This window comes from Sus scrofa, chromosome 18 (genome assembly GCF_000003025.6).
Source record: "Sus scrofa isolate TJ Tabasco breed Duroc chromosome 18, Sscrofa11.1, whole genome shotgun sequence".
Lineage (NCBI taxonomy): Eukaryota > Metazoa > Chordata > Mammalia > Artiodactyla > Suidae > Sus > Sus scrofa.
The window spans coordinates 45,986,291-46,010,771 of NC_010460.4; the positions used below are offsets into that span (position 1 = coordinate 45,986,291).

Genomic DNA, 24,481 nt, shown 5'->3' on the forward strand with positions numbered 1-24,481 from the left:
GCCCCATTATTCTCCCCTCACTCCTCCCAGGCACTGTCTCCAGATTCTCCAGTCAATTTCCTGTATGCAAATCTCCATCCCAGAGTCTGCTTGCTTCAAGAACAGACTTAAAACTAGCCAAAGACCCCATAGCTTCCTAAATGCTACCTCCAGGATGAGGTTAGAGACTAACTGAATGGCTACCAAATGTCTTTCTTCAAATATAGTAGACTGTAAAAAAATGTATCAGATCTAAGGAGGAAAGTTCCTTGAGAAAGGGCAAAGTTTTTTTTTCCGTATTAAAGCCAAAACTGACAATTCTTCAGGGAAATCATGACTCCCAACTAATATGCTTCCCAAAAGTTCAATTAATAAACAAAACCACCCACTGTCATCTGAACAAGTTTCAGAAAAACCCGTCTAACATTACAAGTTCAAGTATGAAACGTCACAGACATTAACTGTGATGTAAGTACAGCCCTATTAGAGGGGCAGAACCCTCAGCTATGACATGGGTTGCGGGCTGCCACAAGCTGGGATGGCATTTCTGTCTTACACAGGAATGATTTTTTTTTTTTTTTGTCTTTTTTAGGGCCAAATCCATGGCATATGGAAGTTCCCAGACTAGGGGTTGAATGGGAGCTGCAGCTGCCAGCCTACACCACAGCCACAGCAACGCCAGATCTGAGCCATGTCTGCAACCTACACCACAGCTCATGGCAACACTGGATCCTTAACCCACTGAGCAAGGCCAGGGATCGAACCCACGTCCTCATGGAAACACTGGTCGGGTGTATTAACCTCCAAGCCATGACAGGAACTCCTCACACGAGAACTTTTATAACAGAGTGACCTAGAACCTTCGCACAGAGAGATTTACTTTCACACTTTGTGACATTCTTTCAAGTTGGGTTTCTTTTGGGTGGTACAGCAAAAGCTGCCAACAGTGTAGTGAGACACGCAAGCCACCAAGGAGCCTTGGAATGCAACCAACATAAGACAGTTCATGGTGTGCTTTTCCAGGGCCTGGCAGGTGCTCAATGAATGATTCCTTGCAATGCCCTTGTGGCATGATGGCACAGAGTAAAATGGTGAGCCCCTGACACGTAACTCATTCATCCAATACTATTCAACTGTATGTCAGGCGGAAGGTAAGCCAAATAGCAAAGAGACCACCAAATACAGTAGCTTAAAGAAGCACATTCTGCATTCACATAACATTATAAGGTTGGGGAAGGTTCCGCCATATGTGGTCATTTAGGTCCACGTCTTTCCATCCACTTGCTCTGCCACCCTCCAGAGTGTTGCCCTTGTCTACAGGGTCAAGTTGGTCATGGGCAGTGCCATGCTCCTGCCCTCAGGAAGGGGAGCACCAGTCTAGGGCTAGGGATTGGCTTCCAGGCAACTGAGGCAGAAGTTATACTTCCTCTCTCACTCTGCAGGTGATGGCTTGGGCACCTAGCCTCCCAGGCACAAAAGAAGCTGGTAACATGGTCTAGCTGGTGCCTGGCAATGTGTAGCTGAAACCCTACTACTGTGGGGAGGAGAAGAGACTCTGGCACACAACTGGCATGCTGCCAGGCCTGGATGGGTAACAGTGAGAGGACCTGCAGTGCTTGCGCCCATGGAGTTTACAGGCTAGTGTGGAAGAAAACAGGTAAGAAGAGAAGTAATTACCAAGCATAAAGGTCCAGGAAGAGAATGAAGATGTTGCCATGATAAAGATGAAAAGAAACAATACTAGGCAGAGAAACCTAATGCTCAAGGTCCCTGGAGAAACAATGGGATTGGTGTGCCTGGGGCCAGTCCAGAGAGTGGAGCTGGAGCAGGGAGTGAAGGGGAGGGACGGGGACTAGGGATGCAGAGGGAGCAGCAGGGCAGGCTGCTGCAGGACCCGGCAGGACGTGGTGAGACATTCTCAGGGGGAAGTACAATGAGAAGGTGGCTTACTGGATACGATTTATATTTTCAAAGATCCCTGTGGCTGCCATAGGGAGAGTATAGCCCTCTGGGCAAACCACCCATTACACTGAGGAAAGAATTCTAGGCTCAAGAGAGTGAATCTTTAAATCTTGTCTCTAAAGAGTAATTTTTAAATAAATAAATAAAAATAAAGAGGAATTTTAAGATGAGAAATGAATCCCCTGGTAGATGATGCTTCTTTGGATTTCCAGAGGGCTCACTGAGACTAACCACACGGAACAGCAGCCTGAAGCCATGGTCAACAAGCCAGAGCCTTCAATTAGAAAAGACAACAGGCACCCCAATGTTGGCAGTGCCATTGTTTACAACAGCCAAGACAATGGAAGCAACCTAAGTGTCCATCGACAGATGAATGGGTTGAGAAGGTGTGGTACATGTACACAATGGAATACTACTCAGTGATAACAAGAATGAAATAAACGCCATTTTCAGCAACATGGTTGGACCTAGAGATTTTCATACTAAGTGAAATAAATCAGACAGAAAAAGACAAATATTACAACATCACTCATATGTAGAATCTAAAAATAGTACAAATGAACTTATTTACAAACTAGAAACAGACTTACACATATAGAAAACAAACTTACGGTTACCAAAAGGGAAAGTGGGGTAGAGATAAATTAGGAGTGTGGGATCAACGGATGCACATGACCATATATAAAATAGTGAATCCTTGTTGTAAATCCTTGTTGTAAGTAAATCCTTACAACAAGGATTTACTGTATAGCACAGGGCATTCTATTCCATATCTTGTAATAAACTATAAAAGAATCAAATGAAGAATATATATATGTACATATATATGAATCGTTTTTCTTTATTTCAAATTTTTTTATTAAAGTAGAGTTGAGTTACAATGTTTCTTCAATTTCTGTTGTACAGCCAGGTCACCCAGTCATACACAATTCCCTGTGCTGTACAGTAGGGCCCCACCGCCTATCCATTCCAAATGTAACAGTCTACATTACATGAATCGCTTTGCTATACACCTGAAACTAATGCAAGACTATAAATCAACTATACTCCAATTAACAAGAAAATCCAGAGCCTTCAAACCAACTTCGCTGGAAGATGATCAGAAAGCATATTGTGGGGAGGGGAAGATAGGTGCTGGGCTTTATGTCTAAGTCGCTTTCTATCTCCAATGGGGGGGGGGGACTCCTCATACTTGACTTGAAGGTGCAGGTAGCTGGGGAGTAAGAGTTTCTCTCAAGTATATAGGAAGACATGAAAAGTAGAAATATTCTCCGGTTTTGTTTCTCTTACTATGGAAAATGATAAAGATTTATTTGTAACAGAAATGGTAGGCAGATACCAGAAATGGTACATAATTGTCTACATCTTTAAAAATACAGTCTTACATTTACAACTACATGTAGACATTAATGACACTGAAAAGTGGCATAGTTTTCACCAATTTACAAAGTCTTTATCCATATTACCTTACACAGATACTTGGTTGAATTGGGTTTTCAATAAATAAAGCTTAATAAGCAAATGAGATAGACTAAAAATTGAATTTTTTTTCTTTTCTTCCTTTTTTTATGGCTACACCTGCAGCATATGGAAGTTCCCAGGTTAAAGGTAGAACTGGAGCTGAAATTGTCAGCCTATGCCACAGCCACAGTCATGCCAGATCCAAGGCACATCCTATGCCTCAGCTTGTGGCAATGCTGGGGTCCTTAACCCACTGAGTGAGGCCAGGGATCAAACCCACATTCTCATGGATGCTAGTCGGGTTCGCAACCCACTAAACCACAACAAGAACTCCTAAAAATTACAGTTTAATGGACCTACATTACCTATGCATGCATCAAAAAGCAGTAAAGTCTTCAGAAATAGCTGGTAGGCCATGATGATTCAAGAGGCTTTGATTTCTTGAGCCCTTGATTTATAAAATTGTGAGAATGTTGGATGAAATTCTGTACATTTGTAAGTAAAATTCTGAAACTTTGGAGATAAAGGGTTATTTCAAATCCTTTTTATGAGAATTTACAGCAAACTGTGTCCATATTAACTCAAATTCTAAATTAGTTGTAGTGTGAACTAATCATTTTAAGCATTAAAGCTTGGCCTTGGGATGAAATTAAAAGAGAAACATTTAGGCGGAATCATTGGAAAATTACCCTCAAAGTAAGATGGCTGAATCCATAAGTATTTTCCTAAGGGAAAAAGTGAAAGTATCATCAGTTTCTAATTCCAAACAGAAAAAAATCAAATAAAATTAGCCTGTGGACCATAGAAAACAATCCGGTGTCAGAACACTGAATTATGTTTTTCCTACATCTCACTTTCATTGTAACTAATATTTTCTAATATATTCGACAAAGGAATATAAACTAGACCTCTGCATTAGAGGTCCCTGGTTTATCACCCACAGTAACTGTTCTGGTACACAAGCATTATCTGGGTATCCTCGTTCCAAATCACAAAGCCCAGCACAGAAGGTATTTCTAGAACACTAAGGATGCACCCAAAAAAATGAGTGTGAGAATGAAAGAAAAACAGGATGAAAGGAAGCAGAGGATACTCACCACTCTTATCCTTCTTTCAGAAAACTTTCTCTCACATCTTTTCCAGAGGCCACACCTTCCTCCTCCCTCCCAGGCTTCCATGCATCCATCAACAAGCACTGTCTGAGCACCTAAGACGAGCCAAACACAGAGCTGGGCTGAGACCACGGAGAGAATTACCCACGGCCTCTGTCCTCAAGGAACCACAGGTTTGCTAAAAAATGGGCACAAAAATGAACAATCTGGAAAGAGCCCAAAGAGAGGGGAGTGCCAAATGCTGAGAGCCCTGGAGAGGAGGTGACGTGTTCTGGTCTCCACTATTGGGGCAGGCTTTGCAAAGAGTGGGTTTCAGCCAGCACCTCCGCGGTGAGTGTGCCTTCCCCAGGCAGCAGAGGCGGGAGAGCATGTGCTTCTGGGGGCAGTAACAGGTGATGAGGATACAGGGAAGGCAAGGGGTCACTGTGAACCACCCAGGCATTAGGCCGACCAGTTTAGGCTAGATTCTGCGACCAAAGAGGGCTCATGGCAGCTTTTAAATTGGGGGAGGGCGGGGGATGACCATGTCTGAGTTTTGGAAAGGCCAATAGCAGAGCATGAGATGTCTCACATTTGACCTTGGGACACACCACGAGCAGAAGACTCTTCTCTGGGGCAGCTCTCATCAACAGGAGAGCATCGCTGTGTTCCAGATCCGTGACTTCATCCTGGGAATAACAACCTCCTTTGCTCACAGATGCTGTGGGGCGGGGGACTACGTGGTGAGGGTGGCTTGGCTCTGGGTCGCCATGATGTCTAGGATTTCAACCAGGACAACACAAAGTCTGGGCTGACTTATTGCCTGGGAGCTGAATTCATGTGGTGCCTGGAGCGAAAAAGCTCAGGGTCTTTGTGTTAGGTCTGAATGAGGGGACCTATAAAACGATCCCTTGCTGCTCCAAACTGCTGTTTTCCTTTTCCTCCTTACTGTGTCATTGGGCTCTGACCTCCCATAAGAAGGCTTCCAAGATGTGTCCTACTCATCCCTTTTCAGCCTCAGCTTCCACCTACACACGCTGCAGCAGGCAGTTGCCTGGACCTGCCCAAAGACACATCTTTCCTTCTCCCCTCTTGCCTTTTCACTGAATATTTCCTCCACCTGGAATCTTCCCTTTGTGTCTGGCAACCTCCTACTTCCCTTTCCAATCTGACCCTGACATAGTCTGGTCTCTGAAAGCTTTGCTGAGGTCTTAGCTAGAGTTAATGCCCTCCCCCTCTCTGGCCCCTTACGGGGCATATTCTAGTCTGTTTTGCACATTCAACAATGTCGAATGAACTGTCTTCACATCTACCTTTCTCACCAGCCTATGAGTCCTCAAAACCCTTGAAGGCTGGAGAATGTGTGACTCTGATTTGTTGTCCCTCCTGCTCTCAAACATCTGGGCACACAACAGATGTTTAGCCGACGTGGACTTTTCATGGTGACCCTTCATGTTCTTACGACACTTTACAGAGCTTACACTAGGAAAGCCCTCTTGATAGTCTTCATCTTTTACATGCAACAATCTTGCATTTATTAACCCCATTAGAGGTGAGAAAACAAGAGGTTCTGAAATGTGTGGTGATTTGCCCAAAGTCACTTAGTAAGAAAGTGGCAGTTTGTTCCTGGGTGGTCTGGTCTGCTCTCTGGGTTACACAGCAGAGAGTGGCTCTGAGCTCCAAGTGTCAGGTTCAGAGGTTAACCTTGCACACAGTCTCCATCCTGTGCCCAGGGCCACATCTGCCCCTCTGCTCACTCGATCCCAACAGCTTTAGTCCGATCCCCACTGAGAGTAGGACTCCTGGGACCCAGAGGGAGAGGCACTGTGGGAGGTTACTTGGGTTGGCCTCCAGCAGGCTGTCTCAAGGTCAAATTGTGGTCAGGTCAGCAAAGCTGAGGCTGCAGCCAGAACTGCAGTGGGAAAGAGGAGGATGAGAGCTTGAATTATTTCTCCTGCAACCCCATCCCTGGTGTTGGTCTGCATCGAAAATCTCACATTAGAGTCCAGGTTCTATCAAAATGACCATAAAGTCAGAATTATCAGAGCCCAAATTAACGAGACCTGTAGGTATTTCTGAATTGTCTGCATTTGCATTTAGTTTTTAATTTTTTGAACAGGAAATATATTGAAAGGGTCTGACATAGGAAGATAGATGGCAAAAGTTGTCTTTCCCACCCTTGTCTTCTTGTCACCAATTTCCTCCCCCCAAGGTATTGCATGAATATTCAAGAAAACATACACACACACTCACACACATATATTCTTTTTTCTCATTTTTATATGACATGCCTGTCTTATATGTATACACTGTTCTACATCTTGATTTGTTTTCATGTGACAACATGTCTTGAAATTCCTTCCATCTCAGCACACAAAGCAATGCCTCCATCTTTTTACAGCTGTACAGTATCCCATTGTGTGGCTGTGCCAAATTTGTTTAACCAGTCCCCCAGTGAGGGGCATTTAGTTTGTTTCCCATCTGTTGCTATTATAAATATTATAAATAGCATTGCAGTGAATAACCTTATACATACATCATTTTGTTCACATGGGAGTATATCCATAAGACAGATTCCTAGCCTTGGAACTGCTGGGTCACAGGGGTGTGCGCATCTGTAATTTCAATGAGGAATGTTGCCAAATAACCTTCCACAGAGTTTGTACTGATTTAAAATCCAACTAGAAGTGTACAGGCAGACCTCTTTCCCCGTGGAAGCCTCTTTAACGCATTAGCCATCAGGGATGATCTGAGGAGTCAAAGAAACCAGGACGACCAAAAAAGACAATAAAGATGCGGGGCATGCCAATTGAAATCACCGAGAGACGCCACTTCACACCCACTGGGATGGCTGTATTCCAGAAAATTAAAAAAAAAAAAAAAAAAAAAAAAAAACACAGGAAATAAGTGTTGGAGAACTTATGGAGAAACAGGATCCCTTGCGCATTGCTGCTGGGAATGTAAAATGCTGCAGCTGCTTTGGAAAACAGTTTGGTGGTTTATCAAAACAATTAAATATACAAGTGCCGTATGACTCAGCAATTCCACTCCTAGGCGTCTACATCCAAAAGAACCGAAAATCAGTACCTGGATAAATAGTACTTCATGTTCACAGCAGCTTCCCCACGGTGAAATGCTACTTTGTGACTCCCTCCCAGGCTGATCTACTGGCAGAGCAGAAGGATATTTCCTAGCATCTCACCAGTAAAGGGAGGCCACAAATAATACCGGATACCATATGCCAGGCAATAAGTCCAGTGCTTTCTATGAATTTTCTCATAAAATCTTCACTACAACCCTGCAAAGTATGTATCATTAGCTTCATTTTACAGATGCAAAGACTGGGTTTTGGGAAGTATGAACACCTTGCCCCGTCACTTAGCTAGAAAGAAGCAGAGGGTGACTCCAAACCCAAGCCCTTTCCATGAAATACCCAACGAAAACGATTTACCCATTTCAGCAAGGGTCAGGGACAGCAGGCCCTTGCCACCCTCAAAGGCCACCCCTAATAACTCAGTGACCTTGGCCTTTAGCCAGGTTGCTCCTCTGGAGGCACCCAGCTTCTCCTCTTAAGGCCTCAATGTTCAGCTTCCTACAGGCATTTCCCTGAAGCCCAGCTGGTCCCTTCTTGCCCTCCTATTTAACATAGTGAATTGAGTTCATGGCACCCCATAAACACTAAGTGAATTAAATTGATCTCAGTAGGCTGCCACAAGTGAGACAAAATGAATTCATAGTGTTCTGGCTTTGGCTTATTCTGAAATAGATTGTTTGAATGAAATTATCTCACCTCATTCCTGCTATGATATGAAGAGTGAGGACTTTCGTGTTAAATAGACTTAACCTCAAATCCTGGGTCTGCCCTGCTTTGTGATCTCTGAGACTCAGTTTACTCAACTGTAAAATGGGGTTGCCAAACTGTATTGAACAATACAGTGTGAAAAAATGTGAGCATACCTCATTCAAAAAAGTGTCCCACTACATAACAGGCAGGATATTAGCGTAGGGGATTTTTTTTTTTATGTGGTTAAGACAAGCACCATTCTTTTTTTGGGGGGGGGGCACACCCACGGCATATGGAAGTTCCCAGGCTAGGGGTCGAATCGGAGCTACAACTGCCTGCCTACACCACAGCCACAGAAACACGGGATCCGAGCTACATCTATGACCTACACCACAGCTTATGGCAACAGCGGATCTTTAACCCACTGATTGAGGCCAGGGATCAAACCCGTATCCTCATGAACCCTAGTTGGGTTTGTTATCAGCTGATTCATGATGGGAACTTCCCGAAAAGCAGAGTTCTTAAATTCAAGAGACTTTCATTATAATGTAAGAAAAACAGACATTCAATAACTACAGTCAGCCCTCTGTATCTGCAGGTTCTGCATCCATGGATTCAACCAACTGTGGATTAAAAATATTTGGGAAAAAGTTCCAGAACATTATAAAAAGTAAAATTTGAATTTGCTGCATGCCAGCAACTATTTATACAGCATTTATATTGTATTAGGAAGTATAGGTAATTTAGAGATTTAAGGTATACAGGAGTAGGTATATAGGTCATCTGCAATACTAGGACATTTCATATAAGGGACTTGAGCATCCTCAAATTTCGGTACCCAAGGGGATCCTGAAACCAACCCTCATGGATACTGAAGGATGACTATAACTGCAAACTAGGGGTCTCAGCGATTTTGTGTGCGAAGAGGTGTCTGAGAAGTCTTTCTAAGGAAGGGGCACTGGAGCTGAGACTGAAGACTAAGTAGGTTTAGCAGGAGGGAGAAAGGTCCCAGCAAATGCCAAGGCCCTAAGGAGGAAATGAGCTCAGCAAGCTTGAGGCACTAAAAGGGGATCATTGTGACTGGGCCCAGGTGTCCCCGGGGAGAGAGACAGGAGATGGCCACCACTACTGCCAAAACAGAGAATCCACCCAGTTCTTCTTCTCCCTCATCTGAGTTAGAGTTCTCTGTCTTTTCATTTTTATAGGTTTTTGGTGTGGCGACCTTTTTGCAGACAGTAGAGTTGTAGCCTCTCTTACTTCGGTGCCTGCCCCCCTTGTGGCTGAAGTCGGTATGGGGGGCTTGCTGTGGGCTTCCTGACGGAGGGACTGGTGCCTGCCCACTGGTAGGTGGGGCTGATTCCTATCCCTCTGGTGGGTGGGGCTTTGTCCCTAGGTGAGATTAGAGGGGGCTGTGTGCCTGGGGGGTCTTTAGACAGCCGTTTACTGACAGGCGGGGCTGTGATCCCACTGGATTGTTGTTTGGCCTGGGGCTTCTCAGCGCTGTTGGGTGGGGCCAGACTTTCCCAAAATGGCCACCTCCAGAGAAATGTTCGCTGATGAATATTCCCAGGAGCTTTGCCTCCAGTGCCCTTCCCCACAACAAGCCACATTCACCCCCTGTTTTCCCAAGAACTGCAGTTAGGTCCAACCCAGATTCCTATGGAGACTTTGCTTTGCCCTGGGACCCAGTGCACATGAAAGTCTCTGTGTGCTTTTCAAGAATGGGGTCTTTGTTTCCCTCAGTCCCGTGCACTCCTGCACTCAAGCCCTACTGGACTTCAACGCCAGATACTCCAGGGACCCTTTCTCCCAGTGCCAGATCCATCCCCAGGCGTGGGATTTGACGTGGGGCCCAGAACTCTCACTCCTGTAGGTGAGTCTCTGTGATACAGTTACTTTTCAGTCTGTGGGCTTCCCACCTGGCAGGTATGGGGATGCTTATATCATGTAATCACCCCTCCTACCACTTGGTGTGGCCTCCTCTTTGTCTTCTGGAGTAGGATATATTTTTGAAAGTTTCCAGTCCATTTGGTTGAAGGTTGCTCAGCATTTGGTTGTAATTTTGTTGTTTTTATGAGAGAAGTTGAGCTCCAGTCCGTCTGTTCCACCATCTAATCCCGTCTGCCCACCCAATTCTTCCTGTCCCTACAGCCACTCTAGGTCTCTCACCAACCCTCCCAACTGGCTTTCCCTTTGCATCCATGTGCCCCTCCAGCTCATTCTCCAGGACAGAGCCACAGGCACCTGCTAAAGAGGCAAACAGAGGCATTCCCGTCATGGCTCAGGGGAAATGAATCTGACTAGTATCCATGAGGACAGAGGTTCAATTCCTCGCTTCGCTGAGGGAGTCAAGGATCTGGCATTGCCATGAGTGCAGTGTAGGCTGCAGACATGGCTCAGATCTAGCATTCCTATGGCTGTGGTGTAGGCCAGCAGCTACAGATCCAATTCGACCCCTAGCCTGGGAACTCCATATGACACAGGTACGGCCCTAAAGGGACAAAAAAAAAAAAAGAGGCAAACAGAATCCAATCACCCTCCACTTATTACCCTTCAATGGCTGCTTGTTGCCAGGAGACTCTCAGATCAGCATCCCTCAGGTGGTGCCGCAAAGTCAAGTCCCTTCACCTCTTAGCCTCATTAAGGCTGCAGTGCCACAGCCTCTTCTAAGGAACCTGCCCAATCCACAGCCCTGGTCACCCACGTGGCCACGTACTGGACAACAGGATAGGCCCCTACCCCCAACTCATCATGGCTGGCTGGACCAGATGCCAACTTAAACGCTTCCCAGTAACCCACCGCATGGAACATGTGGACCTCTGCTCCTCGCATCCCTTGCTCTTTTGCATCGCCCTTTGCATGCTGGGCTTACATGAGCTCAATACCCACCTGCTGGGAAAAAAACGGGTGAATGAAATGTACACCCAAAGCAATGACTAGAGAGGCATTTGGAGCTTGTTTTTCTCCTTCATATCAGTTTTAATTGACACATTCTGCACCTTGGATAAGAAATGGTATTTTCACAGTGTGGTCCCTGGTAATGAGCCTAGAGCAAAAAGACATAGAGGAAGCAAACAGGAAGGAGGCAGAACAGGGCAGGAGCAGGGAGGTCTGCATCACCCACTCCCACTCGTATAGACATTTACCTACAAGCAAATACCCATAAGCACTTCCTCAGCTACTAAACGCGAGTGAAAAAGTAGCACAGCACACAAAGGAATCCGTGCCTGGCTGAAGTCTACATGTTCTCAGCTTAGTTCATGGTTTCCTTTCCATGATGTGTGGCCCCAGAAGGGAGTCAGTACCTGGACGAGCCGTTCAGAAAGTGCCTTCGGGAAGAAGTGTATGTCTGTCCCTTAACCACTGGGACACATGATCCTGTGCTGAAACCAGGGAAGCCGTGAGGCAGGTTGTAGTCTACCAGGTAAAGTGGAAAATGGCCCCTGACTCTGGTTCCCATCTTTGGCTTCTCATCAAGAATAAGTGGCTCCTTATGATGGAGCATGATGGAGGATAATGTGAGAAAAAGAATGTACATATGTGTGTGCGACTGGATCACTTTGCTCTACAGTAGAAAATTGAGATAGAGGACAAGATGGCGGAGGAGTAGGGGGACACGCTCGCCCTCTCCCACAAACACAACAAAAAAAGCACATCTACAGAAGAAATGACTCGCACAGAACAGCAACCAATCGCTGGCAGAGGAACCTAAACTCCAATAACGGCAAGAAATTCGTGACATTATTGGGCAGAACGGGAGAAAAGAGGAGAGTGAGAGAAGGTGAATCCGAGCGGGACGGGCGCTCCCGAAAGGGAACTGCGGAGGAGAAAGGGATCCCGCACCCTGGAAAGTCTCCTACCGGGGGAAAGATCAAACGAACCGGAGGAATCTCCAGATGCAGAGAAGAGTGTAGCAGTAAGTCGGAGTATGGAAAAACGATCAAGAACCCAACGGACCATCTGAACTACGGGCACAGTCACCAAAAATTGAGACGCCTGGGTGGGGGCTGGGCACTGAATCCTCGGCTCCAGAGGTTAGTCCCCGGGAAAGGGCCGGGGGACGCCTGGGTGGGGGCTGGGCACCGAGACCTCAGCTCTGAAGGTTGGTCCCCGAGAGGGGGCCGGGGGACGCCTGGGTTGGGGCTGGGCACCGAGACCTCGCCTCCGAAGGTTAGTCCCCAAGAAAGGGCCGGGGGACGCCTGGGGGGGGGGCTGGGCACCGAGACCTCGGCTCCAGAGATTAGTCCCCGGGCTAGGGGGGCGGGGAAGAGCGGAAACTGCTTGGGAGGTCTCTAAACCATTTGACGGGGCAGAGACTGCCTGGGAGACTAGAAAACAAAGCTGTCGCAGAGGAAGGGAGCAATACTCTAGGGGCGGGGAAGTGGAAAGCCGCCTCAGAGGGAACCTGGGAGAAGAGCCTGGTCTGCACCCGTGCTGGGGAGGGGAGAGAAGAAGGGGTGGGTCCCCATAGAATACCCCCCACGCCACAACAAGCTTACAGGCCCGCTAGCTAGCAGAAAGCTGTGCTTCCCAGTGCATTCCCTCCCCCCACCCCCGCCACTCCCTACGCTCTCACCGAACCTGGGGCTGCCTGCCATCCAGGAGGGCTGGCCTCAACAATTGCCTGAAGCCTACCACCGCAGGGGCTCTCCCTGCACAGGCCTGCTTGCCCTTTGGAGGGGCTACACTTCCACAGAGCAGCACCAAACACCACCAGCCCCCTAGAAAAGGCCTGCAGCCCAGAAAAGCTAGAACAAGCCTAGCCAGGCCGTGAATAGATCGACCTAATTCTCCGACGGTTTTTCTGAGACGGGCTCCCCCGGGGAGGAGCCTCTTGAGTCTCCAAGGGCCTTGCTACACGCCCAAGACCCCAGGGGGTGCTAAGACCTAGTGGACCAGCTGCATAGGACTGCCAGCTCCAGGCAGGACCCCCTGCAGCCCAGAAAAGCTGCAACAAGCCTGGCCGAATCGGGAAAAGATCTCAGACGGTCTTTCTGAGTCGGGCTGTCCTGGGGAGGAGCCTCTTGAGTCTCCAAGGGCCCTGCTACCCGCCCAAGACCCCAGGGGGTGCTGAGACCTAGTGGACCAGCTGCATAGGACTGCCAGCTCCAGGCAGGACCCCCTGCAGCCCAGAAAAGCTGCAACAAGCCTGGCCGACTTGGGAAAAGATCTCAGACGGTCTTTCTGAGTCGGGCTGTCCTGGGGAGGAGCCTCTTGAGTCTCCAAGGGCCCTGCTACCCGCCCAAGACCCCAAGGGGTGCTGAGACCTAGTGGACCAGCTGCATAGGACTGCCAGCTCCAGGCAGGACCCCCTGCAGCCCAGAAAAGCTGCAACAAGCCTGGCCGAATCGGGAAAAGATCTCAGACGGTCTTTCTGAGTCGGGCTGTCCTGGGGAGGAGCCTCTTGAGCCTCCAAGGGCCCTGCTACCCGCCCAAGACCCCAGGGGGTGCTGAGACCTAGTGGACCAGCTGCATAGGACTGCCAGCTCCAGGCAGGACCCCCTGCAGCCCAGAAAAGCTGCAACAAGCCTCGCCGAATCGGGAAAAGTTCTCAAACGGTCTTTCTGAATCGGGCTGCCCTGGGGAGGAGCCTCTTGAGCCTCCAAGGGCCCTGCTACCCGCCCAAGACCCCAGGGGGTGCTGAGACCTAGTGGACCAGCTGCATAGGACTGCCAGCTCCAGGCAGGACCCCCTGCAGCCCAGAAAAGCTGCAACAAGCCTGGCCGACTTGGGAAAAGATCTCAGACGGTCTTTCTGAGTCAGGCTGTCCTGGGGAGGAACCTCTTGAGTTTCCAAGGGCCCTGCTACCCGCCCAAGACCCCAGGGGGTGCTGAGACCTAGTGGACCAGCTGCATAGGACTGCCAGCTCCAGGCAGGACCCCCTGCAGCCCAGAAAAGCTGCAACAAGCCTGGCCGACTTGGGAAAAGATCTCAGACGGTCTTTCGGAGTCGGGCTGTTCTGGGGAGGAGCCTCTTGAGTCTCCAAAGGCCCTGCTACCCGCCCAAGACCCCAAGGGGTGCTGAGACCTAGTGGACCAGCTGCATAGGACTGCCAGCTCCAGGCAGGACCCCCTGCAGCCCAGAAAAGCTGCAACAAGCCTGGCCGACTTGGGAAAAGATCTCAGACGGTCTTTCTGAGTCAGGCTGTCCTGGGGAGGAGCCTCTTGAGCCTCCAAGGGCCCTGCTACCCGCCCAAGACCCCAGGGGGTGCTGAGACCTAGTGGACCAGCTGCATAGGACTGCCAGCTCCAGGCAGGACCCCCTGCAGCCCAGAAAAGCTGCAACAAGCCTGGCCGAGTCGGGAAAAGATCTCAGACGGTCTTTCTGAGTCGGGCTGTTCTGGGGAGGAGCCTCTTGAGTCTCCAAAGGCCCTGCTACCCGCCCAAGACCCCAAGGGGTGCTGAGACCTAGTGGACCAGCTGCATAGGACTGCCAGCTCCAGGCAGGACCCCCTGCAGCCCAGAAAAGCTGCAACAAGCCTGGCGGAATCGGGAAAAGATCTCAGACGGTCTTTCTGAGTCGGGCTGCCCTGGGGAGGAACCTCTTGAGTTTCCAAGGGCCCTGCTACCCGCCCAAGACCCCAGAGGGTGCTGAGAACCAAGTGAAATCTGCTACCATCGTGGGGTGGACCTCCCAGTCCTGTCTGCCCTCAGGAAGTCCTCCTTTGCTTCAAAGAAACACTGTTAGTCCCATCAACACTCCAGAAAAGCCACACTGCCTCAAAAAAAGATTGACCAACAACGACAGCCCTCAGGAAATATTCCAGGGCAGTGACAAGGCAAACACTACCCGATAACGGAGAGTACAACTCCCTCAGGAGAAAGAAGACAACAAGCAAGATGAAGAAGCTGAGAAACCACCCCCAGTCAAACCAACAGGAGAACTCACCTAAAACAGTCAACAATGAAACTGATCTCTGCAGTCTGACAGACCTGGAGTTCAAAAGAGAAATAGTGAAAATACTGAAGGAATTAAGAGAAGATATGAACAGCAATGCAGATACCCTCAGAAAGGAGCTAGAAAATATAAGGAGGAGCCAAGAAAAACTAGAACATTCATTTGCAGAGATGCAAACTGAACTAGGGGCAGTAAAAACCAGAATGAATAATGCAGAAGAACGAATCAGTGATATGGAAGATAGAATAATGGAAATCACTCAATCTGGTCAACAGACAGAAAACCGAATCAAAAAACTGGAAAGCAATATAAGAGACCTATGGGATAATATAAAACGGGCCAATCTACGCATAATAGGAATTCCAGAAGGAGTAGAAAAAGATAAAGGAATGGAAAATATATTTGAAGAAATTATCGCTGGAAACTTCCCAAATCTAAAGGATACTGGATTCAAGATACAAGAAGCACAGAGGGCCCCAAACAAACTGAACCCAAACAGACCCACACCAAGACACATCATAATAAAAATGGCAAAAGTTAGTGATAAAGAGAGGATCCTAAAGGCAGCAAGAGAAAAACAGAATGTTACCTACAAGGGAACCCCCATAAGAATATCAGCTGATTTCTCTACAGAAACACTACAGGCCAGGAGGGAATGGCAAGAGATATTTAAAGTGCTCAAAGGAAAAAATATGCAACCTAGAATACTTTATCCAGCAAGAATATCATTTAAAATAGAAGGGGAAATAAAAATTTTTCCCAACAAACAAAAACTTAAAGAATACAGCAACACAAAACCCAGGTTAAAGGAAATATTGAAAGGGCTTCTCTAAACCAAAAAGAAAGGAAGGAAAGGGAAGAAAAAGAAAAGAAAAAAAAAAAAAAGAAGAAGAAGAGGAAGAACTAGGACTGAGGAAGATACAATCAGAGAGCAGTCACTCAAATAAGCCAGCATACAGATTTAATCATGAACATGCTTCAAACAAAATAAAATTAAAAAGGAAAAAAATAAAAGAGTCATCAAAACCATAAAATGTGGGCAAGGGATGTTAGGAGGTAAATAATCCTTTTTGTTTGTATGTATGTCTCTCTTCTTAATTTTAATATAATAATGAAGTGTTTGAACTTACAGGACCATCAGGCTAAAACACACAATTATGGGAAGGGGTTAGCATACTTAAAAAACAGGGCAACCACAAGCCAAAACCAAATATTGCATTTGCAAAAAATGAAAAAAAAATACACTCAAGCAGATAATAACAGGAGACCATCCAACCAAAAAAAAAAAAAAAAAAAAAAAAAAGAAGAATGGAGAACCATAGAATCAACTGGAACACGAGGATCAAATGGCAATAAATAATCATCTATCAATTATCACCTTAAATGTCAATGGACTGAATGCCCCAATCAAAAGACACAGAATGGCTGAGTGGATAAAACGGCAAAAACCTTCAATATGCTGCCTACAAGAAACTCACCTTAGGACAAAAGATACATATAGATTGAAAGTGAAAGGCTGGGGAAAAGTATTTCATGCCAATAGACATGACAGAAAAGCAGGAGTTGCAACGCTCATATCAGACAAAATAGACTTTAAAACAAAAGACATAAAGAAAGACAAAGAAGGACACTATTTAATGATTAAGGGATCCATCCAAGGAGAGGATGTTACTATCGTCAACATATATGCCCCAAACATAGGAGCACCCAGATACATACAACAAATATTAACAGACATAAAGGGAGATATTGATGAGAATACAATCATAGTAGGAGACCTAAATACCCCCCTCACATCAATGGACAGATCCTCTAGACAGAAAACCAATAAAGCAACAGAGATCCTAAAGGAAACAATAGAAAAGTTAGACTTAATTGATATCTTCAGGACACTACATCCAAAAAAATCAGAATACACATTCTTCTCAAATGCTCATGGAACATTCTCAAGAATCGACCACATATTGGGACATAAAGCGAATCTCAATAAATTTAGGAGCATAGAAATTATCTCAAGTATCTTCTCTGACCACAATGCCATGAAATTAGAAATCAACCATGGGAAAAGGAAAGAGAAAAAACCTACTCCATGGAGACTAAACAACATGCTACTAAAAAACCAATGGGTCAATAAGGAAATCACGAAGGAAATTAAAAACTATCTTGAAACAAATGATAATGAAGACACAACCTCTCAAAATCTATGGGATGCTGCGAAAGCAGTGCTCAGAGGGAAATTTATAGCAATCCAGGCCTTTCTCAAAAAAGAAGAAAGATCCCAAATTGACAACTTAACCCTCCACCTAAATGAATTAGAAAAAGAAGAACAAAGAAGTCCTAAAGTCAGCAGAAGGAAGGAAATTGTAAAGATCAAAGAAGAAATCAATAAAATAGAGACTCAAAAAACAATAGAGAAAATTAATAAAACCAAGAGCTGGTTCTTTGAAAAGGTGAACAAAATTGATAAACCCCTGGCCAGACTCACTAAAAAGAGGAGAGAAAGAACCCAAATCACCAAAATTAGAAATGAAAAAGGAGAAATCACAACGGATACAGCAGAAATACAAAAAACCATAAGAGAATACTATGAACAACTATATGGCAATAAGTTTGACAATCTGGAAGAAATGGACAATTTTCTAGAATCTTACAGCCTGCCAAAACTGAATCAAGCAGAAACAGACCAACTGAACAGACCAATCACTAGAAATGAAATTGAAGAGGTCATAAAATCACTCCCTACAAATAAAAGCCCAGGACCAGATGGCTTCACAGGTGAATTCTATCAAACATATAAAGAGGAATTGGTGCCCATCCTCCTTAAACTCTTTCAAAAGGTTGAAGAAGAAGGAATACTCCCAAAGACATTCTATGAGGCCACCATCACCCTCATTCCAAAACCAGGCAGAGATACCACCAAAAAAGAAAACTATCGCCCAATATCATTGATGAATATAGATGCAAAACTTCTCAACAAAATCTTAGCCAACCGAATCCAACAACATATCAAAAAAATTATACACCATGACCAGGTTGGGTTCATCCCAGGTTCACAAGGATGGTTCAACATACGCAAATCAATCAACATCATACACCACATTAACAAAAAAAAAGTCAAAAATCATATGATCATCTCAATAGATGCAGAAAAAGCATTTGACAAAGTCCAACATCCATTCATGATCAAGACCCTCGCCAAAGTGGGTATAGAGGGAACATTCCTGAATATAATCAAAGCCATTTATGATAAACCCACAGCAAATATAATCCTCAATGGGGAAAAACTGAAAGCCTTCTCACTCAAATCTGGAACAAGACAGGGATGCCCACTCTCACCACTGCTCTTCAACATAGTTTTGGAAGTCTTAGCCACAGCAATTAGACAAACAAAAGAAATCAAAGGCATACATATAGGAAGAGAAGAGATCAAACTGTCACTGTATGCAGATGACATGATACTATACCTAGAAAACCCTAAGGACTCAACCCCAAAACTCCTTGAACTGATTAATAAATTCAGCAAAGTGGCAGGATATAAGATTAACATTCAGAAGTCAGTTGCATTTCTATATACCAGCAATGAAGCATTAGAAAAGGAATACAAAAATACGATACCTTTTAAAATTGTACCTCACAAAATCAAATACCTCGGAATACACCTAACCAAAGAGGTAAAGGACCTATATGCCGAGAACTATAAAACCTTAATCAATGAAATCAAAGAAGATGTAAAAAAATGGAAAGATATTCCATGTTCCTGGATTGGAAAAATCAATATTGTGAAAATGGCCATCCTACCCAAAGCAATCTACAGATTCAATGCAATCCCTATCAAATTACCCATGACATTTTTCACAGAACTAGAACAAACAATCCAAACATTTATATGGAACAACAAAAGACCCAGAATCGCCAAAGCAATCCTGAGAAACAAAAACCAAGCAGGAGGCATAACTCTCCCAGACTTCAAGAAATACTACAAAGCCACAGTCATCAAAACAGTGTGGTACTGGTATCAAAACAGACAGACAGACCAATGGAACAGAATAGAGAATCTGGAAATTAACCCTGACACCTATGGTCAATTAATCTTTGACAAGGGAGGCAAGAACATCAAATGGGAAAAAGAAAGTCTATTCAGCAAGCATTGCTGGGAAACCTGGACAGCTGCATGCAAAGCAATGAAACTAGAACACACCCTCACACCATGCACAAAAATAAACTCCAAATGGCTGAAAGACTTAAATATACGACAGGACACCATCAAACTCCTAGAAGAAAACATAGGCAAAACACTCTCTGACATCAACATCATGAATATTTTCTCAGGTCAGTCTCCCAAAGCAATAGAAACTAGAGCAAAAATAAACCCATGGGACCTCATCAAACTGAAAAGCTTTTGCACAGCAAAGGAAACCCAAAAGAAAACAAAAAGACAACTTACAGAATGGGAGAAAATAGTTTCAAATGATGCAACTGACAAGGGCTTAATCTCTAGAATATACAAGCAACTTATACAACTCAACAGCAAAAAAACCAATCAATCAATGGAAAAATGGGCAAAAGACCTGAATAGACATTTCTCCAAGGAAGATATACAGATGGCCAGCAAACACATGAAAGAATGCTCAACATCGCTGATTATAAGAGAAATGCAAATCAAAACTACCATGAGATACCACCTCACACCAGTCAGAATGGCCATCATTAATAAATCCACAAATAACAAGTGCTGGAGGGGCTGTGGAGAAAAGGGAACCCTCCTGCACTGTTGGTGGGAATGTAAACTGGTACAGCCACTATGGAGAACAGTTTGGAGATACCTTAGAAATCTATACATAGAACTTCCATATGACCCTGCAATCCCACTCTTGGGCATCTATCCGGACAAAGCTCTACTTAAAAGAGACACATGCACCCGCATGTTCATTGCAGCACTATTCACAATAGCCAGGACATGGAAACAATCCAAATGTCCATCGACAGAGGATTGGATTCGGAAGATGTGGTATATATACACGATGGAATACTACTCAGCCATAAAAAAGGATGACATCATGCCATTTGCAGCAACATGGATGGAACTAGAGAATCTCATACTGAGTGAAATGAGCCAGAAAGACAAAGACAAATACCATATGACATCACTTATAACTGGAATCTAATATCCAGCACAAAGGAACATCTCCTCAGAAAAGAAAATCAATCATGGACTTGGAGAAGAGACTTGTGGTTGCCTGATGGGAGGGGGAGGGAGTGGGAGGGATCGGGAGCTTGGGCTTATCAGTCACAACCTAGAATAGATTTACAAGGAGATCCCGCTGAATAGCATTGAGAACTATGTCTAGATACTCATGTTGCAACAGAAGAAATGGTGGGGGAAAAACTGTAATTGTAATGTATACATGTAAGGATAACCAGACCCCCTTGCTGTACAGTGGGAAAATAAAATTTAATAAAAAAAAAAAAAAAGATTAAATATAAAAAAAAAAAAAAAAAAAAAAAAAAAAAAAAGAAAATTGACAGAACACCATAAACTAGCTACAACGAAGAAAATTAAAATCATTAAAAAAAAAGAAGTGGCTTCTGTGAGGCAGCAGCCAGGAGCTGATGGTTCTGGGAGGGAATGCCTACCCCTGGGTTTGAGCCTGTGCCGTCAGCATAACCACAACACTACCAACCAACCATGTGAGCCAGTATGACCCGCAAAGGTCTCCCGGCCAAGGTCCACACTCAAGACTACCGTTCTCGGTGACTGCACAATCAGAGAGGATTTTAGAATCTGAGAGAGAGAGAAAGAGACAGACACAGACAGAGAGAAAGAAAGACAAAGAGTGAGGCATAAAGAGAGACAAAGACATAGAGGGGGACAAGAGTGAGGACACATCCAACCAGCCAGACGGCCGGCCAGCGCCCCATCCACCCACACAAAGGAGAGGCAAAGGCAGCAAGAAGGAGCTGGAGAAAAGGCAAGGCCGAGAGCAGGCGCGGGGCGGAGTGGCGAGCACACAGTGGAGACCAATACTGTCTCTTAAGTCCGACAGTTTTCTGAAGAACTCATTCCAAAATCAAGCCGCTCCACAGGAAACTAACAGGTGAGCTGCCCCTCGGCCTTTGGTTCTCTACAAAGAGCACAGCTCAGCCAGCCTTACTGATCCACCTGTGTGCAGCACTGCCTGCACAGGGAAGAGCCACCAGCCTTTGTTCTGTTTTCCCAGCTACAGTGGAAAGGAAGGGGAGTGATCAACAAGCAGCTCATCAGAGGTAGATTCTTGGTTTAGAAGGGAACCCAGATGCCAGAAGCCCCGCCAAAAAGCTGGTGCAAAGGTCTGAGGAGAAAGCAGAAGGCTGCAGCTGGGTGATGTGCCAATTAAGCGGGCTTGTTTGGAGTGACCTGGCGTGGCAATGTGAACAGTGCATGTAAATGATCAAAAGCAGTTGGGACCCGCTTTCATCAGTCACAGGAGATGCTTAAGGCCGGTTCCTTTGAATGCTGTTTTAGTAGTGGTCTCATACAATACATCTTAAGGAACATTTATACTGTGTTCACTGTGCATTCAACTGTGGCCACTTCAAAGGTTTAGCCAAGTATTTTATGGCCATGGTAAAGGGTTCTTATTGATTTAAATTACAAGCTTGGCTCCCGTCAGCTCCACTTGAGGGCAAAAATGCAATAAAATATCCCACAGCACAAGAGACAGACATATCGCATTGAAAATCTTAAGAGATCCTTTTCACTAGAATCACTCTCACTGATATTTATTTATATGGGCAAGGTTATCAGAGAGATTTGTCTACAATCTTTAGGCGTTGGGGTGTTTGTCTTGTGTGGGGTGTTTGCTGTTTTAAAAACCTAGTTTGGACCTGGGCCAAAAAAAGGTCACAAGTGCATTCGCCATCCCTTGGCTTAGCCCTCGCCACTCCCTGGCTACCAACGGAACGCTCGGGTCAAGAACAGTGACGGTGACGTGCGGGCCATCATGGCTGAGGGATTGTGGTTTTCAGTTCTCCGATCATTTGCATATCCAGCAGGCCAAACTCAGATGAGTGAGAGGTGTCAAGGAATGAATGACAAGCCTATCAAGGCAATGGCAGGCTGTCCAAGGACTAACTGTCAGGGAGACAAACGCCACTCTGGAGACAGAGGCAGGAACATGCTATTGGAAGACTCTGTAAAACGGAGAGGGGTTCAAAGCTGTCAATATGAGACACTGCTTATGCTCCTCACTAAACCCTGTGACAATCAGCACAAAGGAAGTCACCTTACGCTGAGGAAAATGGAGAGAGCCGAAGCAGCATGCTCTGGCTGCTTCCTTCCTGGCTCCTTTATAATCATTTGCCTGAAACATACCCAAGACGGAGCTAACCCCTGGACATACACAGAAAATAGCAAATGACTATTATGTATCTGACATTTGAAATAACATGTTTCTGGAGGGTTGGCATTACAAGAGTCATTTCACTTCAAAATGTTATTCCTAATGTAATTTTTTAAAATTCATAAGAGGCACTTGCTAGAATTCACTGTAGCACTAAAGTCACTCAAAAGACAGAGGTCAAATTCATTTCATTTCTTTTATGTTTTCTTCTCTCTGCTAGATGAAATAAATGATTAAGCCTAGAACACTTGGCAGTTCAGCGAATGTGCTCCGTGGCACCATTACAAGATCGATTTTCTCAATACAGGAGTCTTTCTAGGGCGCACATTGCTTAGCTGACATGTGTCGCCGTTGTCATGGCAGCGCTCTCTCCAGCATAGTGAGAGGTCAGGCCTGACAGGGAAGGCCTCGCCAGCTCTACCCCAGTCACTTCAAGGTTAACAGCCAATGGACCAAAGAAATAGGCAATTATAGTACAGTCAATTCCGGTTAAGGAAATATCTGAGAAGTAAATATGGCTGATAAGTGAATGGAAATGAAACAGCCAATGCTATTGATGCAATCCCATAATATCAATATCATTTTGTGGTGCAGTTTGGTTGTTCCTTGTAAATTTTCCAAGCTCAAAGAAACCTAGCATGAGAAAGGAAAGGCAAAATGTCATTACGCTGCCATTAGCCTCTGTATTTGAAGAACAGAATTCCCACAAATGGACAGGGGAAAGGCAGGAGAGCGAGGGGTCTTCCAGGAAAAAGTGCAAAGAAGATTCCAGGGTCTCCATCCCCTGTGGGTTACTTCCAGCTGCATGTCTGCCTTAAAAAGATTCCTAGCATCTTAAAGGAAATTGCCTAAAATAATACTTCCCATTGTTACCGCATATTTACTAAATTGATTACTTATCAGGATGAAAGTCATTCCTATGGTTTAAACAACCCTGAAAAATGTCAAGCTTTCCAAATCACCAACATGTTGGAATTAATAATTTCCAATGATATACACTTGCACTAAAGCATAACTTTTGATAGACGTTCTTTGAATAGAATTAGAAAAATGACAGGTGGAACTAAAATGTAAAGATTTTCAATTACAAGTTGCATTTACCCAGGAATTCAGTTACTGACAACCTCAGCACGTTACAATACTTGGAATTCATTACAGTACATACAGTCATACGACCCACTCCTGATTAAATCCTGCAGTTCGTATAAAGAGATCTTTAGATTTCATCAGACACTTGAAAGAATGGCAATGACTTTTCTTCAGCTGCGAGATTTTGTTACAAAGGAGAGTAGAAAGTTAATAATAAAATAGGAGTTCCTGTTGTGACAGAGCAGAAACGAATCCAACTGGTATCCGTGAGTTGTAGCTCCAAATTAAGGGTAAAACTATATACAGGTTTTTTTGTTTTTTGTTTTTTTTTTTCAAAATGTTCTTGGCTCTGGTCAGTGTAGACCATAGTGACTGCTGAGATCTTGGCCATCAGCAGGTAGAATCTCAGCAAGCATAGGTCAAGATGCACGTGCCAACTTGTTTCCAGAGTTCTCACTAATACACTGAAGCCATACCTGTCTTCCTCTTGCTTCCTGGGTGGAAGCTGGTTTAGCGCCTAAATTGATGAGCTGACACTACTCCCCTGATGGTCTCTTGAGAACAATACTTCATCTGAAAATTCAGCATTATTTTAGAAAGGTGCTATGTGGATGAAAGAAGGAGTAATACACTCCAATTAGCTAAAGTGTGGGGGATTTTATTGTAAAGATACAACAGGCAACCCAGAAACGGGTTGGAAACTCAGATGGGAAACAAATTACATGCAAGCCAAACAGAACTAGAATTAGAAAAGTGGAAGCCAGGGTTATTCTCTCTACATGTATTTGATCTCTGCCCCGCTTGTCTTCCTTCTTCACCTCTTTCAGCAAGCTCCTCTT

General features: G+C 45.0%; 1 protein-coding gene across 1 annotated transcript in view; it reads right to left on the reverse strand.

Annotated features, from left to right (window-relative positions):
* LOC100521594 overlaps positions 3,628-24,481 on the reverse strand; it is a 53,851-nt gene continuing 32,997 nt past the window's right edge. The window contains exon 6 of the mRNA XM_021078745.1: positions 3,628-4,609. Coding sequence (XP_020934404.1) covers positions 4,505-4,609 — 105 coding nt within the window. The 3' untranslated portion in view covers positions 3,628-4,504. The remainder of the gene's footprint in view (positions 4,610-24,481) is intronic.